General features: G+C 55.0%; 1 protein-coding gene across 6 annotated transcripts; it reads right to left on the bottom strand.

Annotated features, from left to right (window-relative positions):
• Positions 1–244: 244 nt before the first annotated feature.
• Positions 245–21168, bottom strand: TBX1 (T-box transcription factor 1). Of its 6 annotated transcripts, none has more exons than XM_054082716.1 (9): positions 20961–21168; positions 18552–18668; positions 16994–17429; positions 14111–14212; positions 12852–13023; positions 12485–12640; positions 11179–11246; positions 10868–10968; positions 245–9989 (listed from the first exon to the last, which is right to left on the bottom strand). In XM_054082716.1, the coding sequence occupies exons 1-9, from the start codon at positions 21139–21141 to the stop codon at positions 9574–9576; spliced, it is 1749 nt and encodes a 582-aa protein (XP_053938691.1). In that variant the 5' UTR covers positions 21142–21168; the 3' UTR covers positions 245–9573. The 6 variants fall into 6 exon arrangements, with proteins under 6 accessions (XP_053938691.1, XP_053938692.1, XP_053938694.1 ...); XM_054082717.1 differs by having other exon boundaries at positions 16994–17378; XM_054082719.1 differs by lacking the exon at positions 20961–21168 and adding an exon at positions 19835–19965.
• Positions 21169–21750: the final 582 nt, after the last annotated feature.

Genomic DNA, 21750 nt, shown 5'->3' with positions numbered 1-21750 from the left:
AAACATAAGAACAGGATAGCATTGCCAGGCTTTTCTAAATAAAAATTGGCCTTCCACATTCTGGAGCGTGACAACACTTTAAATATTACATTTCTTTGATTATTTCTTTACTATTCAGTAGCTGCATGGGATCATTTTGCATGATCCTCAGTCATGGGAGTTGCGATTGAGTTCCTTTCCCCTCCTTCTTCCCAATGGATGCAAGAGCTGCTCTTCATGGCACGAGGTGGGTGGCCTGGAGGGTGCCAGCATTCCTCTACACGATGGCAGCTTGCACAGCTGGGCAGTTTCCACAGAACTGAGCTGTAGGTTCAGTGCTCACCCAGCAGAAAAGGAAAGGAAATCCAGGGCAAATGGTTATGGTAGGAAATGAGACAGCCTGGTCCCAGTGGAGAAGCAGCAGTCACTCCCTCCTCTCATCCTCCTGACAGGAAAAGGCACCAGACAGGTGCCCCCAGAGAGAATTGTAAGTGGGAAGAAGCCAGTTTCAAGACTGGCGCGGAGACAAAGATGCAAACCTCTCCAGCCTTTCAGGGCAGCTCCACGCTCAGCGCATCCCCTGTTCTGAATGCCGGTTATGAGCACCTCTTGCTCCAGGGCTGCTGTGGGGCTCCAAGGCTTTGGCACAGCCTGGCTTCTGCTCCTGGCAGGGCAGAGCTGGCCCATGGGCTGGCTTACAGCCACCCCTGCGCAGTTCTAGACCTCGGTCCCCAAAGCAGTGCACAAAATACATCTTCAGTGAAGTCCTGTACATCTTACAGCCACTGTTGGAAACAACTTCTGATGCAAAGACTATGCGATTGGCAGAGTGGCAGCCCCCAGGAAGAATGGATTAATGCCCTGTATCTTACTAAGGTTGATACTGGGTCAGAGTCTGAAAGTTAGGAACCTCTGAGTATATTCTTTGAAAAAAAGTCACTTACTGTCAACTTCAGTGTCTAAAGTAACTATGGAGCCTCATGGGGGATGTTTAGATATACTAATAGGTCTTTCGGAAGGTACTCTCAAGATTACTGTGTACCTTCACCACTTACTGCCCTTTGCTGGGGGTTAAATATTTATCTTTGTCTGACTAGGTAGATTTAAAAATAAACTCAGTCATGCAAGCTTGAAGTGAAAATGAGGGCATGAACCGCACCTGTATCGTTACTAGCAGGCAGACACAGAGGTGAGGAGTTTCCATCAGCTTCACGGAAGGGGACACATTGCAGAGCTGCTTGCAAGAACAGACCCATCCTGTACTTATTCACTTCTCATCACCAAAGCACTCTCCATGTCATACTTTTTTGCACATTGCAACAATTACTTCATTAACACTTTACATCACTGCGGATTTTATTTAAACATTCAATAAACGGATTGTTCTTTCACATTATAGTTTTCTCAGAATGAGCAACCAGACAACCTTTGTTTGATTTAGAGTTGAGCCTAAATGCCATAGTCAGAATGTGAATTACAGTCTTCTAAAAGTTTATTTGCTTAAGGAACTGACCAGAACTTCCCCAAAGTGGAATGATTTCCAACAGGAAGGACAGTCTACATTGCTGTAGACTGTAAAATGCAGTTCTCTGATTGCATCCAGGAAAGTAACTGCTCTTTTTTTTCAGGGGAAAAAAAAAAAAAGGTAACTCTTTAGAGCTGTAACACAAGCATGGTTATCACTCCAGAGTTCAGCTGACTTTCTAGCAGGAAGGTTGTGAGTGGAGAACCACCTTAAGCCACTGGAGTTAGCCCTGGAATCTCACGTGCCAGCAAGGAACGGGGCTAGCCTGTACCTGGCCTAAAGGACTCAGGAGTGAAGGTGATGACAGCTAAATTATTACAGAAGGCATCCTCCCAAGAATCACTGTCTTTGGCACTGTGAGAGGGAAGAAAGCAACCAGCATCCATAAATAAATAGAAATAAACCCTAAACACCAGTGTTTGTTTAGCAATTACATGGAATATTTATCACCACTGGAATGAATGGTGATCTCTGACCCTCTAACATTTTTTTACATTAGTTACAACCCCTTTCTCTTATCAGTACATGCACCATAAAGCACTGCAGTCCTAGGTATAGACAAGCAAGGAAAGAGGAGATTAATTGTATTTGTAGTAATCGGTGAAAAAGGAAGTAGGCTGAGGGGCTGCAATGAGACAGCTGTTAAATTTAGCCCTATACAATGCAATTGCCTAGTGAGCCAACAAACTGCTCTCTGCAGCTTGACTTGGATTGTCACAAAGGTTTGAGTTTTAAAGAGCAGCTTTTTATAGTTAAGTCAATTCTGGCTTCTGGACTGCTTTGTTTTTTAGCACAATTAAGATGCATCTACAAAGCCAACTTACAAATTAATAAATCTTTCCTTTAATTCAGTCTGCCAAGAACAAAGATAGAACACTGACTACTGCAGGAGCCATGTTAGTGATGTAAACCAAAGGACTGGGGATTACAGAAGGATTACCGAGTGCTAAATCAATGTGTTTCCTTTTCTGGCTGTGTGTCTGTGGTGTGGAAGTATGGATCATTACATAAAACACAGCACATGCCTTTCTGGATTAATACTTGACAACGTTACAGCAATGATGAGACACAAAGTTTGATGTTTAGGCACAACCAGGGTGCTACCGAGCAAGTGATAGCAGTGATTCAAGAGGAAGGCACAGTTTTTCTGTTGTTTTTAGTATTCTGAAATTCCAGCCTGGGTCCCCCTACTAGAGTAATTTTTTCAAGTCAATCTGGCTGTGTTTAATCCAGGCTCTGCTCTTCTAGGACAAGCTGGTGTTTTCTTTCATAATGTGAAGAAAACTACACAGAATTAAGGTCACATGGGGGAGGTTGGCAGTTCATTTAAGGATCTCACAGTATGAAACGATGATAACACAACAACCCCCATGTCTGCACTACTGGAGATAAAGCAGATGACAGAAATGCAGCTTGTTAAATAGACTGAAATGGAAGCATACCACTTGCCAATAGCATCAAAGTAAGTATGGGGCAAGTAACCATATTCTGGATACCAAATTCTTTGTCTCCTGACCTTACCATATACATTCATACTTTTTGGTCAGGACAAGACCAGCAGCCAGAGCCTGGGCTGGATTGTCACATAGCAATCCTGGTGTATGGTTTTATTTATTACCCCCACCCCCCCTTATCAAACATCATGAAATAACAGGGCTGTTTGTGTTGAGCTGTCTGCTCTCCTATGCAGTTAAAGCTATCAATCAGCTACATCTACTCAGCCTGTTAAGATTTTTGCCCCCGAGCAGTTCCACCCCCCATGTAGCGGTACACCCCCCCAATTCATGTCTGAAGAGGTGAATTTTGTTTTAGCTGTTAGCATTTATTCCCCTTCAATACAGCTCTTTACAAAAGCTGTGATACTGTAATGTACTGATAAACCTCGTAGCTGGGATGGTAGCAGTAGCATCATCCTCTCAACTCTGAATATTTTGCTCATCTGATTAATGGTATGAAATGTATCTGTATGTTCTTCCAGCATTACTGTGCACTGCCTTACTCTGACAGCTCAGGGGATTGGATGTGCAGTTCAGTATTATTATAAGAGGAGGGTGAAGGGGACAAATCAAAACAAAGCAGGAAGTTGTCCTCTAAGTTCGATGATACAAAGATTCTGGAAAGCACGTGGACCTAGAAGCAAACCACCTCCAGCAAGATGGCACATTCCTTATGGCAAAAGGACAAGGATGACAGGGAGGAAAAGTACCTAGAGCATCCGGTGATAGGTCTGCCTGATAATCTTGTACACAGACTCCCTTCAGTTTCAGAAGTATTTGCTTTTACTGCCCCACCACCCTTTTTTAAAGGTGCTGGAACACTAGGAAATCCTGTAAACTGGAGCCTATACCTCTAAATATGCGTGTGCTCACCAGTGGAACATAAGTTTATTTCTCCACTACAAGCAGGCACAATACCAAATGTTATAGTGCCACTGGAGACAGCAGTGGAGGGACTGAGATCCCGAGGCAGCCACGAGCACTGCAGACCATCCCAGACCAGTACTGATAGTCTCCTTATAGGAGAGTGACACAGCAGTAAAAAAAAAATATTAATTCTAACAATTGCCTATTACAACTGGAAGTTCTAATTAAAAAAAATAAACAATTTTTAAAAAGCTGTTACATTAGATTGCGATTACAGCTGGACGTAGTTTCCTCCTGGTTTTTATTCACAGTATACCTGAATAAGGGCAGCAAAAAAACCTAAAGAAATCCTTTGGCACTTACTGGACGGCAATGATCTCTCTTTCCTACCAGCTGTAGGGCTGATTTATCCCAATTATGTCCAGATCAGGGAACTACGGAGGATGTTAAAATCTTGCACCATTATGCTGTTCCATAGCTCTGGCATCTCACACATGCAAAGGTACGTTTTCCAGGCACCCATGGCACTGCTTTCTATAAACATGTTCTGACATAGGTAGGAGGAAGGTTGGTGCATTGGGCCAACATAATAACCTAAACATGGCAAAGACTGTGGACATGGCATTTGTCTTCATGGTAATTAAAAAAATTGCTGATATGCAATCTCAGTGATTCATGGGTCCATTGTCTGTGTTCACAGAAAAGCATCTAGGCTGCTTTTAACATAGTAATTACAGTAACTGTTGTCTTTTCAGATTTTTTTGCCTCGGATATTTTGATGGCATGCAGACTTGGCATCACGCTAAATAGAGACATTGAGTCTTTGTCATTTTATCTCTTGAGCCCATCTGGTTTGAAGTAGTTGACAACAAGCAGGAAAGAGAACAGAATGAAAGGCTCACTTCATGTTTACTGAAATAAAAGAAACATGTACAGCAGCGCTGAAATAAAATCAGCCTGGGAGGAGGGCCGCTGCTCCCCTCTCTCACCATCCTTCCTCTGCCCTTTAAGATGACTGGAAGGGGATGGCCTGGCCCACAATCCTGCTGCTCTCAGTGCTCGCTCTGCCTGCCTGTGGCTGGCGCGCACGCCCCAGCCAAAAGGGGACTGGAGCACCAAGGGAGAAGGGCAACCCTCTGCCCCAAGAACCAGGGACAGTGGGAGCACCAGGCAAGCAGATAAAAAAAGCCAACAAACACAGAGCCCCTGTCCATCAGCCAAGCTAAGACCATTGAAAAAGCAATAGTACAAACTCACACAAAGGTGCTTCAGTGAGTTTTACATGGTGTTTATTCCATTTTTACCTTCCTTTTGCAATTTACAGATTCAACCCAAGGACTGCAGCCGGAGAGCCTGGGCACTTGTTTAGTCAAGCCCATTACCGGCAGGTACAGAGCACAGCGATAACCACAGCGGTGTCCTTGGCTTGAGGTTAGCTACCAGGACCGGTGTCACTGAGAGTGTATGTGGTTGCAAGAAAACATGCCCTTTCTTCTCCACCTACCAATGACTACCGAAAACGGCTCATACACACACTACAAACCTCTAGGTAACTAGGGCTTGGGCTAGAAGAGCCGCAGCAGGGCACTTGCTCCATGAGGCACAGTGAACAGGAAATATTCATCCTCTTGTGGAGGTGAGGAGCAGCTGCCCTTTATCAGCCACTGAATCATTCTGGGAGCATAAGATGGAAGTTGTTGTACGAGTCTGCATGACTGTACACTATGTAGTGGCTAACCTTGAAATACGCAGGTGCTGTCCTTCCCCCTGTGCTGCTCCATCTCTTTATAGAACTAGGTCCTAAATGTGTCTTTCCTGGCTTTTGTTCTTAATCACTTTGTTACTGTTCAAATTTATAATTTGAACATAAATAGAAGTGAGTGATTTATTGTAATTATTTTGTATAGGCTGCTCTTCATAAACTTTTTTTAAATATCTGGAAAAACATTTAATTTCCCATATGGAAAGAACACATTTATCATACTTTACTCGGATATATTTGGCTGACTATTGCACATATATGCAAAACATATGTGACATAGTCAAGGCTGAATTTCATGAAACAGAAATGCTATGAAATGTGATATAATGAATATATTACACAGACACATGTGGCCAATTTCTAAACCTACGGTACCTTTGGTAAATTTATAATAAGTCATTTCTGTCAGTGGGGGGAATGAGGGCATTTTTCTGGCATATGCAACACATGCAGGACTTTACACAGATTCCACAAAGGGAGGCAGACCTTTGAAAAGCAGTTGTATGTACACATACATAGTGTACGTAGGACATGTGTATGTTTTTCAAAATTAACGTCTATCTTCAAAACCAGGTTTTGCCTTTTGCACTGATTGCATACAACGTGCCAGGCAGGAAAAGAGGATGAAGGTCTGCTCTTGGAGATGAGCAAAACCTCTGATCCCGTAACGGGGTTCCCGCAGACAACGGGCGCCTCTGGCTTCGACGAGAGCACATTTTATAAGCCGCTGGGGGGCGCCCGGAAAGGCGGCAGAAAGCCTTCGGATGCGCAGCAGCGCTGCGGTCGTTCCCCGCGCTGTGACCCGCAGGCGGCTGGAGCGCTCGCTGCCCTGGCGTGCTCGAGCCCGACTGCAGAGATGCCAGCGCCCTGCGGTGCCCAGAGGCAGCTGCTGGGGACACCACCTTACAGACCCACCCGAAGCGGCTCTAGAGTCTCTCCAAGCAAGAAGAAGAATTCAAAAGAACAGCCGTAAGGAGTGTAAACAGCACGAGCACTGCAAGCACACAGAAGTCGCGCCCCCCGTACTCCTATGCTATACTGAATTTAGTCAGATCCGATCACAAGGAAAAAGTAAAACCACCACCACCGAAAACGTTCCTGAAAACCTGAGCTATCCCCGATGTTTGAGATAAGTGACCAAGCAAACGCATCCCTTGTTTCACCTGCAGATACCTAATCCTGTGTTTATCCACTGGGGTAAGGGATGTGGTTTGCAGACCTTTGGAGCAATCAGTAAATTCAGCCTTTACCTCTGGAAAACTGGCTAATTTATTCTCCACCCTTATTCCAAAGAGACAAAGGGGGCCTGTAACCCCTGGGCCTGGGCCTGCTTTACCAGCAGCTTTCAAATAGTGTTATGTGTGACTCGAGGCCACTGTTAAGTGAAAGTGTCTGGAAATGCCGCAGCCTTCCTTCTGACTTCTGAGTAAGTGCCATTGCCCTTGGTGATGGCATGTACTGCATGAAGTTTAAACATACACGTAACCAAATCATAAAATGCCATTTTTCAAAGGAAACTGCAACACATATAGATAAGGCACAGCCTGCACCAAATAAACCTGGACTAACTGTCTGACAGGTAACATGAAATTAAAGTGTTGGAGATTTTCTGTGGTTTTAAAGAGGCTTCACCTACTCAATGTGCAGTGTTACAGGGTTTTTCTTCGTTTGGAGTGCATTTTTTGTTGCGACAGAAAAATAACATTGCTTGCTCTGCATATCTGGACCACTCCCACCCAGTGAAACAGACACTGCTGTACAGGGTGAAAACACTAGTCCAAGCCTCAAGGAAGCTCCATTGAAGGAATAAAGCACGACATGAAATGGATTGCTAACATGCTTAATACTAACATATATAAGCACGCTGCATGTTGACTGCCTATAAGCATGGTTAGAAATCCCCTTTTCATAGTGAAAACTGTAGCTGATACAGCTGCATGGCCTGTCCTTTCCATTCAGACTCAGGACTTCTATAGTGGTTCTTCTGGCACAGAGCACAGATCACTGATCCTGAGAGCCCACAGCCATAGCTTGAAGTGCTGCGATTTTGTCTACTTCTAATGGAGACGTCCTACAATCGAGGCAAGGACCTTGAGTTTCTTTCTGTAAAAGCACAGTTTAATCTTGGTGTCTTGGGCCATGCTCTCCTCTTGGCTCTTGTGCAGTAGAGTCTGAACAGCAGCATGGCTGATCTGTACTGAGAGCCAGTGGCACTTCCCACAGCACTCCAGGTATTGTTAAGGGAAACAGGTGCTTCCAATTAGAAACGGATGTCTACTGCACACATTTCCACCTGGGACCCCCACCTGGCAATTCATTGCATGACAGATCACTACAACCACGGGCAGCTCCCACAGTGAAGGGGAGAGAAAGCGGGGGTGGGGGGCAATCACCTGGGGAGATATACTCAACAACCCCAGGTTAGCAACCTTCCTTATTTAAGTGACCTCACTTTGCAAGGGAGGTTTAGGCTTCAGAGCAGGCAAACTGACAAATACACACATGTAATCAAACAGAAATAAAAGAAAGAGGAAAAACATTTATAAATGTCACCGTCCAATGTCTTTTCAACTTAAACAAAATAAGATTATCTACAAATATCTACAAATATCTACATGTATCTACACTGTTTGCAGATATGATTCTTTGGTTGTCTTCACTTTTTTCCTACACTGTAACTATCTAGAAAGAAAAAAGTGTTTGCATAATCTTTGAAAGAAATAATAAATATAATAACTTCAATAAGCATTTGACCAAAGCTTTGGCACTAATCAGTTTACAGATAACAAATCATACTGAAAACTCTGGAATAACAGTGGCAAAGCAACAGACCACATCAGAGAGCAGATTCCCACTGACCAGTAACAAGCGCAAGGCTATTTTACACCAACCTTTCTGAGAACATTAATTATGGTTTAGCCAGACAATAAGACACAATTCACTGCAAATGTCAAATAAAATACATATTTCTTGCACAAGTCTTTTTCATGGATCCAGATATATTTCTTTTTATAACAGAAAAAAATATGTAAAATATTTCTGTCAGCCTTCTTAAAACTCTTTGAAAAAAGTTTTAAGCCCAAACCCCACTGCCGCAGACAGAATAAACGTTGCTATTAACACTGCCACTACCACTATAGTGAAAATGCACAAATGTGAATGAAGAGGACTTCAAAAACAAAACAACAAAAAAATAACCCCCTTCTTTTCATAGTCACATGGAAGAATCAGAAAAGTGTACATAATACTGTATACCCCCCACAGCTGAGGAGCTGCTCAATACCTTCTCTGAACACCAAGGGACTGCATCTGTAAGCATCTGACAAGAAACACGAGCCAGCTATTCCAAAGCATCACTGGCGAAACTGTGATGAACAGGGTGATCCTTTCAAAACCAAGGAGAGACTGGAAGGAGGTGTTAAAGGAGAAAAGAAAAAAGTACTCACCAGTTCTAAAAGGGAAGGTGCAGCAAGCAGGCAGGTGCAGAATAGGTGCTTTGGGACTAGTGTGGTTTGGGGGAGCCAAGGGTAAAGGGTGAGGCATTCAGGGGGAAGAAAAACCCTGCAGTTCCTCTGAAAGGCCCCTATGGACAAGAGAGCATCGAGAGCTCAGGGCAGGGCGCGGCAGCACGCAGAGCACACGCCGCTCTGCGGGAACCCCGGGCAGCTCCCGCGGCCCCCACGCCTCAGCACCCGCGAGCACGCGGAGGGTCGTAACCCCCGCCTCTCCCAGCAGCTCCACAACCCCCGGGCCGCGCCGGCGACCCCCAGCCCCGCGGACAGTGAGTTCAGACAGCGCAGCCGCGAGGCACTCCCTCAGGCGAGGCCGCGCTCCCGCATGCCCGCGTCTCCCTGTGGCTTCGTGCGGCCGCGCGCAGGCCCCACCCCCCCCGCGGCCGCCGCTCGGCCAATGGGCGCGAGGGCGGGAAAGGGCAGCCGCGCGCGCTATCGGGGCCCGTAGTCGTAGGCGGCGGGCGCGCCGGGCGGCGAGTACACGTTGGCGGCTGCCGCGTTGACGTGGTGGTGGTGGTGATGATGGTGATGGTGGTGGTAGCCGTGGCCGCGGATGCCGGGCAGTGGATACGGGGCGGGCCGGCTCTTGGCGCCCAGGTAGTGGTCGTAGGCGGCGGGTGGGTACTTGTAGGGGTGGTGGTGCAGCGGCTCTGAGGCGGCGGGATCCAGGCGCAGCTCGGAGTGCGGGGGACTCGGCCGGCCGCCGCCCGCGCCGCCCAACGGCACCAGCCCCGCCGCGCTCGGCAGCGCCGGGCTCAGCACGCGGGACAGGAGCTGCTGGTGCGCCGCCTCCGGTAGCGGCGGCCCCGCTGCCTCCCGCTCGAAATCCCGCCGGCTCTCGGCTGCATCTGCGGGGACACGGCAATGAGGGGACAGCGGGAGCCCCGACGCGGGGACAGCAGCGAGGGGACAAGAGTGAGCCCTACCGAGGAGACAGCAGTGAGGGGACAGCGTTGAAACCTGTCCCGGGGACAGCAGCAAGGGGACAGCAATGAGGAGGCAGCATGAGCCCCGCCATGGGGGCAGCAGCAAGGGGACAGCACAACACCTGCAAGGACAGCCTGTGGCGGGAAGCAAGGCTGTGGGACAGACCTCCTGGCTGTGGTGACAGGGCTGGGCTGATGGACAAGCTGGAACATGCCTGACATTTTTGCAGTTGTGTAACGCTAAGCAAATACAGACTTCCCTTTGCTGTGCTGGCCCAGATTGGGCCTGGAGAAAGGCCCTCGGTTGTCTTTGCAGTTGTTTGCTCTGCGTAATGGAGAGGGAGTCAGTGGGCAGAGGTGCTGTTCCACCTGACTGCAGCAGTCCAGAGGGAGTGGTTTGGGCCCAACACACTGCTGCAGGGCCTTAAAGAGCAGCGTGAGGATCAGCCCACGGCCTGTGCCACATCCCTGCCTGAAAAGCTGAACTCACTGCCAGAAAAGTCAAATATAGGACACTACAGGAGAAGGGCAGTGTTTTGTAAAGCAGCAAAGTTGTTTAAGCACAACAACAGGGAGTATTCTAGACCTAGGAAGAATGAACTAGGCTATGAAGGTGGCTACATTTGTTCAAAAATATGCAGTAGTGCAAAGCTCAATAGCAATGGAGCTGTGCCTGCTGCAGGTGGCTGTGCACCAGCACGGGGAGAGCGAGGCTGGCCCCAAGCATGCATGTATGGGTACTGGCCATGCAGGGCGGCAGGTCCTGGGTGACAGGCTGACCTGGATGGTGGGGCTCTCACCTTTCTCTGTCCCATTCTGGTGAGCCGGAGAAGACACTGGATTCCGGGATCTGGCAAAAGCGCTCATGAGAGGAAGGGCCCCTGGCCTGTGATTCCTGGGCCTAGAAGAAGAAGGGGAGAAGTGATATGGAGCTGATGGTCCAACAGAATGAGCTCTTGGAGCAGTGCTGCTGTGAGCTGCAGCTGGCAAAGGGAGCCCTATGTGGTGTCCCTTAAACTCCACACAAGCCTCATGCAAATGTAAGCTGGGCAGGTGCATGCTGAACAGTGAGAGCGGGGTGTAGTCATAGTCAGCAAAGACACAGTCTTACCAGTCCTCAGGGTCGCAGTCTCTAAATCCCTTGGCAAATGGGTTGCTGGCGATCTTCAGCTGCGTGATCTGCAAAGAGAAGTAGGCAAATGTCTTCAAACAGCATACACAGGTCTCCCTGATCAGGCAGCAAGTGTGTCTCGGAGCAGACTCTGTGAGGCATAATGGAGAGGGCCCAGGTGGCTGGTGGAGCCAGGAGGCATTCTGCCACAGAGCAGAAACATGTGGTCTCCTCTGTTAGAAAAAGTGGGCTAATAACACTATCCAATATGAGTTCAAGGTGAAAGGAGAGGCAGTCCAAGCCTGCTGCAAAAGCTGTGTAAAATGCACTTGTAAGAAAATGCCACATTATATGGGTCACCCCTGGAGCACCTCAAACAAATCACTGGATAAATCATACTTATGTATTTATTTAATTCGCCGGGGAGAAGGCAGGACATTTTCTATATTTAAGCAAATCCACGCATAAAGTATGTGATTGTGAGTTTCCGGAATGGGTTGAAAAACAAACTTTAAGCCCCTCAGTGACAGTTCCAGCCTTAGAGGTCAAACTGATAGAAAGCAGGAGAGAAAGAGCAGCTGTCCGGAGCCATCAGGCAAATGCCAGCCGGGGGGTGCTCCGCAGCCCCTTAAAGGCGCAGCCGTGCTCCACCAAACCCGTAGCATCCCGGCCGGACCCGGGCCGCTTCACCCGCAGCCCCGGCGAGGGGGCAGGTGGCTGGGGCACCCACCGCTGGGAAGCCCTGCTATGAAATCCTATTTGCACCCGCGGAGGGGATTCCTGTTCTTTACATTAAGCTGATGCTATTTAAAAAAGCAATTGGATTAAACATTGCCCAGAAATCCGCAAGGGGGGGGGGGGGGGGGCGGTGCCGGTTTGTTTCGTTTTATTTCCTTTTTTCACGTATAATTCTATTCTGGGGAAGAGCAGACCGCTGCGAGCTTAGTAAAATCGCAGATTTATCCAAACGAATTGCGCGTGAGGTTTCGCAGCGGGAAGCCCGCAGTTTCCCGGCTCGCCCCGGTCTCGGGTTTACACGGGTCCCGAGCTCTCGCGGGCGGGGGGAGGCTGGTGCTGGGCTCAGGTCGCTTCCCCGGCGAGCAGCGATGTCGCTCGCGCAGCTCCCCGGCTATCGGATTCCTTGCTCTGTCACCAATGGGTTTAGCAGATGGAAAGGCGGGAATACCCGCAGACACTCCCGCATCCCGGGAACGGGCAGGAGGGGCCTAGACAGGCGAGCTCTGGTACCTCCGGGACGACCCAGACCCGCCCGTTTTCGTTGCCCCGGTCCCCGCTGCCGCCTCACCCGGTGGTTCTGGTAGGCGGTCACGGCCGTGAAGCGCGTCTCCTCGAAGACGAAGGTTTTGAAGTTCTCCTCCGCGTATTTCTCACTGTCTTTCCGGGGGTCCACGTAGACCACGTGAAAACGCGGTTGGTATCTGTGCATGGAGTTCAAAATGATCTGAATGATAAAACGAGCAAGGAAACAATAACTGATCCAGGCGGAGGATGTAGAGAGGAGAGCTCAGCGCCGGCCCTGCCGGCTCCGCTGCTCGGGGCAGCTGCGGGGCAGGAACCCCGGGGGAACGAGCAGGAGCAACCCCGGGAACCACGGCTGGGGAGCTACCCCCGGCACAGCCCGGCGTTTCACACCCTCCCCCGGCGACACTTACATGCCCGTTGTCGTCCAGCAAATTGTTGGTCAGTTTGAGCTTATCGAAGGAAACGATCTGCTTCATCCACTGCGCGCCCTTGGCCGGGGAGTCCGGGTGGTAGTGCACCCTCCCGGGGGTGGCGGGGTCGGCCTTGCCGGCCACCAGCCAGGAGGAGCTGTGGAAGGCGTACCTGAGGGACGGAAAGGCACCCTCAGACCTCCCTGCGGGACCGCAGCACCCCGGCACCCGCAGCAGCCGCCTCCTGCATCGCCTACACTTCCTACAGCACTGGGAGAAGAGAGCTCTTCTCCGCAGCCAGGCTCGGGGGGTTGCATGGGAATAATATTTTATCGTCACCAATGGAACTGTCGGGAGAAAAATTTGCTTGACGGGGGATATTTATAGCTACCTGCTACCTGCACAGATTTGGGAGAGAAACTATAAAAGCTCCCCCTTCCTCTGAAAAAAAAGTGTGAATGGGAGCCCTCTATCCAATAATGTTCTGGCTTAAAGTGAAGAGTGGAAATTTATGTGTAGATTAAGAGCAGGTCCAGCGTTTAGCAGCCTAGTTTCATTCTTTCAAAGTACATATCCAACAGTAACATTTAAAACAGATAAACCAATCTTCTATACGTGTGTTTACTTTAAAAGCCGGTGTTTGCACAGGGCGAATTAGACACCATTGGACTCGAGCAGAAACATTACTTTTTAAAGATATACTCAATTGGATGTTATATATCTCACTTCCCTTGACAAGTAAACATTTCTAAGACGCCCTGAGAATTTGGATATCTGTCTAAATATTTATATATTGGACCCTGCGTTTCCAACGCGGGCTGCCTGCTCGGCGTCCTGCTCTGAAGCTAAATACATAATGGGCCTTTCACTGTCTTTAAATTAAAGGGCTTGCAAACCAGACCGCAGAGTCGCCGCTTCCCAAGGCCTCCCTGTGCTGCGCTGGGATCGGGGTTCGTGGCTTGGTACCTTTCCCGAGCTCGGAGCCGCTCTCTTCCCTCGGGCACCCAGCGGGCTCGGCACAGCCACGGGACCCTCCCCAAACCGAGCTGCGGAACCCGGGTAGCACGGAGGGCTCACTTAGGAGAGAACGGGCGTTTGCCGGCAGGGAGGACACGGCGAGTCCCGCGCCGCTGCCGGCCCCAGACTCGTTGAAAGGGTGTGAAACGGAGCTGGGGCAGCTGCACCCCGAGCCCGGGAGGGCAGCGACCCCCCAGCCCCTGCCGGGCCGAGCACCGCGGAGCGCGTAGGGCGTTACTTGCCGGTATCGCTTGTCGTCCACGGGGACAAAATCCATGAGGAGCATGTAGTCAGCCATGGGGTCCATCCCGAATATCTTCACCTGGAACGTGGGGAACATGCGCCTGGCACGGAGAGGAGAGAGGAGCGCTGAGCTGAGGGGCAGCGGGCTTCCCCGCGCCCTTCCGGACCCCACAGCCCCGGCGACGCCGGATCCTCTGGCAGGAACCGCCGGCCGGAACGGGGGGACAGTCAGCTGCAGCCGGGGAGCCGGGGCAGAGGGGCTGCCGTGTCCCCCGAAGGACGGGCCGGGGCCGCCCTGCCTCTGCCTTGTGCCGGGCACCCGAAATGCCCGGCCGGAGCCGGGGGAACAAGCGCCATCCCCTCTGCCATAGGGAGACACAAGTGAAAAGGATTTCCCGCGGTTTCCCATCTTTCCAGCTGAACTGTTTTGAGGTTAATGCAACGCATTACCTCCGAGACGAAGGCAGATGCCGGCGGGCTCGGACAGGCACGCGGGCTACCAGAGGCAACGAAGTTCCCACCTCTGCAGCTTCTGTCCCCTAAATCTGTGCCCATTTTAGAGCAGCAGCTCCGGCAGCAGCGTGGTGCCCGGGGCGCGACACCTCCCGCACCCCTCTGGCAGGGACTAGAAGGCCATGGGGGTCTCCAAGAGAGCCCCCTGCCCGCCCGCATCGCTGCCAAAGCTCTGTCGGGCTCCCGGTCCCCGCATCTTTGCGGTGAAAGAAGAGCGGAAAAAGGCCTGGAGCTCCAGGACAGCTCAGCCCCGGGTCTGTCCCCACGGCACTGCTCCGCACAGACCCCCGCAGCCCAGGCCAGGGAGGGCACGATTCCTTCTAGGGGCAAACGCTACCGGGGTAGGTAAGGAAGGCCGGGGTGTCCCCCTAGCCCTCCCTGCTCTGCACACCCCGGGGACAGGGCACTCGCCGAGGATGTGCCCTCTCGTTGGGGCTCGTTACGGCTCCGGTTTCGTTTGAAATATTTTCGTTTAAAATATTTTCGTTTTTCCCCGAGTAGGAAACCAAGCGAGAGACCGCTGGAAGGGGTTTGCGGCCGTTGAAAAACCAAACTCCCAACATCTCCTGAAAAAAGCAAACCGCTCAGACCCGGGCACGAAGATCTCCTCCGGCCAATTCTCGAGGGGCAGGGTGGGCTCCGCTGTGCCTCTACACGGGGCTTTTTTGGTTGTGTGCTGCCGCTCCCGTCCGAGGAGCCGCTGCCTGCCTTCCCCACGGCCGGCGAGACGGGACAGCGGGATCTCGGCCCCGCGGCTCCTCCAGCCCGGGCGGCATCAGGACGGGGCGATTGCCTCTACCTCACCGTAACACTTTAGCAGACTCCGGAGAACGTTTCCAATAGTTTCCTCTGTTATTATTATTTTTAAAGGTGTAAAAGCCCCCATTAGCTCCAGTTCCGGTGTTTCTTGTTTTAAAGCTGGGTTTTAAAACAAACAATCCGAGATGATAAGACCCACCTAGACAAACAGCGAGGCCAGCCCAGAGGCACTGGGAGAGAACAGACTTCGCAGCGCCTGCCCTGAGCCTTTTCCTGCTGGTTTTACCCCGTTTTCTTCTTTTTTTGTTTTACCCATCTGCCTGGAGTTCTGTAGGTGTCATAAAATAAACGAAGAAGAGGGGAGAGAACCCCCCCGATTCAAATTAAGTCGGTTCATTTCTGAGCCCTTTTGGAGAGAGGTATTTGCAATATTTTTCGCTGTCCTGCGAGAGCCAAGAAAGCCAGATCGAAGAGCTCCTGTTTGCAGAGAGCCTCCGCCTGGAGCCCGGTCGAGCTTTTCCGCAAAGGAGAGCGGCGCCGAGCCGAGCGGCAAGCACCGTCTGCGGGAAATCCCACCGGGGTCCCGCACCCCGCCCGCCGCTCTGACCGCTGCTTTTCCAGCGGGCACCGCCGTGGCGTTTTAGTAAACTTTAGTAAACTGCTAATTTAAAAAAAAAAATCGCAGCTCTGTATATATAAATATATTTCGCTTTTTGCGCCTTGGGGACCCTCAGGACGGCCGGAGGGAGGGACAGCGCAGCCGCTGTCACCGCCTGCGCGGAGCCCTTTCGGAGAAGAGCCCGGCCGGCCCCGCTCTCCTTCGCCCCTCCGCGGCCTCAGCCCTCCCGGGGTCACCGAAAGCAGCACCGGAGGGTGTAATTTGTTTGTTTTTCCTTCCTCCCCCTGCGCTAATTCAAGGGCAGAGACCGGAGCCCGCGCCTGCTAACAGCCTGCTCGGGGAAAGCGCCCCAGATCTGCCCCAGCCCTGCGCTTCCCGGCGATCGCAATCAAACGGGGTAACCAACAACCGTAATTGGGGCACCCCTTCCCCCTACACGTTTTGCTTGTTTCTAACGCGGTCGTGTCAGCCGGTTCCTTTGTTCCCTGACCGGGAGCGGGATCCCTGCCGGCAGAGCCGCTGGGGCAGAGACGAGGAGAGCCGGGCTCAGCCGGACTCGTTACCCGATAGTGGGGAGAAGCAGCAGTTCTGGAGGACGTTTCAAGGTGCAGAAATGGGGTATGTTTGCGGCCCCGCCGGAAGGAAAAAATCTGCCCATGCTAGACGTTTATGCAGTCAGGGGTACGGCACGGGTGTTTTAATAGATTTCTCTCCCTTCCCGTACCCTTGCTGCTCGCCCGGGAGCACCGCGATCTCCGCGAGCACGGACCCCCAGCCGCGGGGCCGAAGCACGGCGTCCTTCCAGCGGGAGAGATCGCGGCTCCCGGGACAGAGCGGGCCGCCCTGCCCGCCGCCCCCGCAATGCCCGAGGCCTTCGGACCGCCGGAGCTCGCAGGGCGCTGGGATCAAATGACGGCGACGGTCGGGTGCGGTTCACCCGTGGCTGGCTCGATCCTTCCCCCACCCCGGGTGCCTGGTGCTCTGCACTGACCTGCCGGCCTTGGTGACGATCATCTCCGTGCCCAGCTGGTTGAACTCATCCCACAGCGCCTTCATCTCCAGCTGGACGCTCACGTTGGCCACCTTCGGGTTCTTCTTCACCGGCGCCTTGGCCGCGGCGGAGCAGCCCGAACCGGTGGCCGGCCCCGCGGCTCCCCCGGCGCTCTCGGGCGGCTCGGGGCCAGGGGGCGGCGGGTTGGCCCCGGCCGCCGCCCCGCCGAAGGGGTAGCCGTGCTGGGGCTGCGGGTGCGAGTGTTGCTGAGCCGTGCAGGACTCGTAGTGCGGCGGCTCATGCTGTCCGTACGGGTCCCCCGGGGAGGGGGAGAGGTGGTACCCCCCGGAGGCGTTCAGGCTGCTCAGGCTGTTGGCGGTGAAAGCTGCAACATCGCAAAAATGGGACAGCTGGGTGAGCCAGGGGCTGGAGATAGCTGAAATCATTCCAAAAACAGGCGGTCAGGGCTGCGCTCCGGCTCCTGCGTCCCCCCAGCTCCGCGCCGCTCCGCGGGGCGCCCTCCGCCTCCCGCCTGCCCCGCGCCCAGCCCCACGGGGCGCCTCCCCCTTTCGCTCCGCTTGGCCCGGGCCCCGCTCCCCCCGGGGCAGGCGGGGAGCTCGCTCGCTGCTCCCGCTGCCTGCCTGCCTCGGCTCTTTTTGGTTTGGTTTGGTTTTCTCCCCCCCCTCCCTTTTTTTTTTCTTTTTCTTTTTTTTCTTTCCCTTCCCAAACCGGAGAAATCTGCCAAGAGCCGCGGCGGTACAGAGCCCGTGCTATCTCGGCAGGCCTCCCCGCCGCACGCGATTCGGGACAAAGCAAACTCTCATCCCACCCCAGCATCCCCCTCCCGGAAAAAAAAAAAAACCACAAAAAACCAAACAAAAAAAGAAATTAAAAAAAGGAGAGGCGGGGGCGGGGGGGGAGCTCGAAGAAAGAAACCGGTTCTTATTTCCGTGCAGCTACGGTGCTGCAGGTAACGTCCCTCGCTCGGGGGCCGTGGCTGACAGGGGCAGGCGGATCTGGCTTGGCATTGCCCCCTTCCTTCCATGCCCGGGCGAGAGAAGGGGCACAGACGGGGCCAGAGCAAAGCTCGGGGGCCGGGCGAGGAGCGCAGCCCCCGGCCAAGCGGGCCCTGCGGCGCAGGACAGGCCACCCCGGGCAGGGACGGCTCCGCCGGGTCCCCTCCGAAGCCGAAAGGCTTCTGGAGGTGCAGAGGCTCTCGGGTTCATTCCGGCAAGACCTCCGGGCCGAAGAGGGTCTGTGGGGCCGGCGGGAGCCGAGCCCTGGGTGGGTGGTGGGGGATGCTCCGGCACCAGAGGAGCCGCGGGGCCGAGCGGCGGAGCCGTCGGAACGGCCGCCGGGGCCTCAGCAGAGCCCTCCTGTCCGGGGCAGGGCTGCGAGGGCCCGGGCAGAGCCCTCCTGTCCAGGGCAGGGCTGCGGGGGTCTCGGCGCAGCCCCACGGCCGGGCCGCGCTCCATGCGCCTCTCCGGGCTCCGCGCTTCCCCGGCAGCCGCCGGGGGGAACGGTCCCGCAGCCGAGAGGGGCCGAGTGCCGAGCTCACCTTCCATGTCCCTGGTGACGGTGCTGAAGTGCATCTTCCGCGGGCGGCAGCCGGGGCGGGCGGGCGCGCTGCCGCGCTCCTCCGGCGCTCCCTGCCCTGCTGGCTCGGCGGCAGCGACTGAAATCAGAGAGGCGATACTGAAAGCATTCGCCTTGGGAGACAGAGGGCTGTTTTCGTCCATAGGGGAGACACCAATGCAGAAGCAGCAGCCGCGGCAGCCTCCCACCACGAGCCCCCCCTTCCACCCCCTCACTCCCCTCCTTTCTACCGCACCATCCAGGGAGGTGCGAGCCAGACCCCCCTCCTTTCAGACGAGGGGTGGGGAAGAGAGGCTTAAAAAAACCCCAAACAACAACAACTAAAACCCAGAAAATAACCCAAACCCTCTGTATACCCCCCCGGGAACGGCTTTGTGGAGCAAGAAATTTCCTCGGAGCCCTTTGCAGCCAGCGCCGAGCACCACAACGGCCGGATCGAGCCCCGTCAGCGAGAGAGGATCAGGTCGGGGGTGGGGGGATAATTAAATAACTCCACGGATTTCTTTTCCGGAGTCTCAGTTTCTCTCTCCCCAGCTTCTTTCCCTGTGATTTATTAATTTATTTTCTCTCTTCCTTTCCCCCCAGCCAACACCTCCTGCTTCTGCCCCCCCCCGCCCCTTTCTCCTGCACGTAGGGAAAGTGGCTCCCTTATAGGCGCTTTCCCCCATTCAGTGGCTGGGAGGCGTCACATGGAAGGCCGGGGGGGTTTGCCTGCAGAAGTGGCAGCGGCTAAAGCGAAGTGAAACTCCTGCCGAGACGGTGTCAAAGGGCTGGGGAGGCCCTTCCCCGCCTCCCGCGCACGGCGAGCGGCCCGCGGGGAGGGATGAGATGTGCTGCGGAGCGGGCGGAGGGGCCGGCGGTGTCAATCACGGCGCCCGGAGCCGGCCGACGGGACGGGAAGAGCCGAGCCCGGCGTCACCCTGCGGATGTCCGGCACCAAGAGGGGGTATCGCTCCCTTCCTCCAGCCCGCACCCCCGGTGGGGGCCGGGGCCGTCTGGGTGCGCTGCGGATCCCGCCGGCCGCCTCGCCGAAGCAGGACGGGACGCCCCAGCCCCAGGTCGCCACCCCCCAAAGTACGCTCGGCGTTCGAGCGTTGCCCTCGCCGCAAAAAGCGGATAAAACGGAAAGCGAGCGGCGGGGCGGGCGGCGAGCCCCTGCCCGACCCGGCGAGAGAGCCCGCTCCGTCGGCAGCACCTGCCCGGCCCGCCCGTGTCCACCCGGCCCCGGTCCCCGCCGCTACTCACCGCCTGGCCCCTCGCAGCGTCCTCCGAGCCCTTCCTCCGCATCGGCGAAGGGCGCGGCGGCTCCCGGCCCCTCTCCCCGCCGCGGTGCCGGTCTCTTCGGGCGAGAGGCTGCACCGAGGAGCCGGGGAAAGGCCCCGACGGGGCGGGCGGAGCCGTGGGGCGCGCCGGTGGCTACGGCCGCGGCGGGAGTTGCATAACGCTAGCGATGCGCGGCGAGCCCGAGTGAGCGAGCGGGTTATATATAGCTGCCCCGTCTGTAGCCTGCGGGCCTTGATTCTCCTGTTGAAATATTATCTTTGGATGCGGTAAAAATATTTGCAGAGAAAAATCTAGACGACTCATACATATTCGAGCATATGTCCCTGCAGCCGGCGGCACAAGGGCCGAGCTCGGCTCGGTCCCTGCCAGTTCCCCGCGGTTCCCCCCGTGCTGCCGACCCGGGCAAAGCGCGGAGCCGCGGGTGCGAGCTGCGACGCGGAGACTCCGTGAGCTCCGAGGCTGCTATGAACGGGACACGACGAGCCAGCCCTTGCCCCGAGGGTTGCCCGACCCTGCGCAGCCTCTGCCCGCGAGGAAAGAAAATATTCGCCCCTGGGAATTAATAAAAGCCTCAAATCCGGAGCCTCAGCAGAGCCAGGGAGTTCGGGGTTGCTGCCCATGCCTTACTTGCCCGAATATCGTTTCCCAGGTTTATCCCTTTCTTCTTGCCTGCTCCTTAGACGAAGTCCGAGCTGGAAGCGGCCACGGGGATGCGGGACCCGCGGGGCTGCAGCCCCTCAGATCCTCGAGAGGACCCCCCGCCTCTCCCTCACCCCATGCCGGGCTCCGAGCAATCCCAAGGGAGCAGGCGGCACAGTGCTGGGCTGCAAACGGCGGGTCCCCCCTCTCTTGGACCCCCAGGAGGGCCTAAACGCGTAGGCCACGTTTGCCAGGCGTCTCGCCCAGCCTGTCCCGTTCCCCGGCCGCTCAGCACCGCCGGCATGCATCCGGCGAGGCGCACCCTGCCCCGCTGTTAGCGGGGCTCTGCCCCGGCTTTGCGTACGGGGGTATCGGATCGAGACCCAAGGCTGTTGGAAGGGCACCAGGAAGAGGGCGAGGTGGTTTCTCTGCTCGCCCTAGTTCACACCTTGCCCGAGCAGGTGGGATGGTCGAGGTGGTCCGGACGGCTCCTCGCTGCAGAAACGCCAAGGGCTAGGCGTGGAAGAAGAGCAGGACCCCCCGCACGCACACGCACACACCGCACACACACACCGCACACACACCCCGCAGCGCTCAGGGCCCAGCCGTGCGAAGGCCCGTGGCGGCATCGAGGAAAGTGGTGCGCTGCAATGACTCCCGCGTCCCCCGACGGCAGCGCCCCAGCCCCGTGCAGCCCCCGCCGCCCCAGCATCACCGCCCCCCGCAGCCCTTCTCCCCGTAGCATCCGCCGCTTCCCCTCCTCGGTTTGGGCCACGCACCCCACACCCCTCGGACCTTTCAGGCGAGAGGGACACGGCGGGCTGCTGCCTCCCTCCTCCTCGCAGCGCTCTCCCCGCGGGCCGGGCGCCCCGGGCGCGGCCTCCCCCAGCTCCGCTCAGCGCCGGGGTCGTGCCTCACACCGAGAGGCGCCCGGCTCCCCGCCGCAGCCCCGCCGGGCTCTCCTCGGACCCCAGGGGGACATCCCCCCGCATCTCTCCGCTCGTCCCTCCCGCCGTCCTTCCTTTCTGCCCGCCGCCCGGCCCCGCCGCCCCTCCCGCCTCGATACCCTGCGGCCCCGCAAGGCCGCTGGGCAGCGATAACGGGCGCGGAGACACGGCAGCGAGCGGGGCTGCGGACACTGCTCGCACCTCCGCACAGGCGCCCCGGGGGAACAGCCCCCACCCCCCGCCCCGGGGGTTCGCGCAGCCCGGGAGAGGCCGAGGCTGCCGGTAGCGATG

This window comes from Cuculus canorus, chromosome 17 (genome assembly GCF_017976375.1).
Source record: "Cuculus canorus isolate bCucCan1 chromosome 17, bCucCan1.pri, whole genome shotgun sequence".
NCBI lineage: Eukaryota > Metazoa > Chordata > Aves > Cuculiformes > Cuculidae > Cuculus > Cuculus canorus.
This window is presented reverse-complemented; position numbering and strand designations above follow the sequence as displayed.

Coding starts and splice junctions, on each gene's coding strand:
- TBX1 (XM_054082716.1), bottom strand. CDS start 21,141: ATGCCGCCACGGGCCTTCGCACGGCTGGGCCCTGAGCGCTGCGGGGTG. Junction 13,024..14,110: donor GTGGACGACAAGCGATACCG/GCAAGTAACGCC, acceptor TCCGTCCCTCAG/GTACGCCTTCCACAGCTCCT. Junction 9,990..10,867: donor CCAGAATGGGACAGAGAAAG/GTGAGAGCCCCA, acceptor GTGTCCCCGCAG/ATGCAGCCGAGAGCCGGCGG.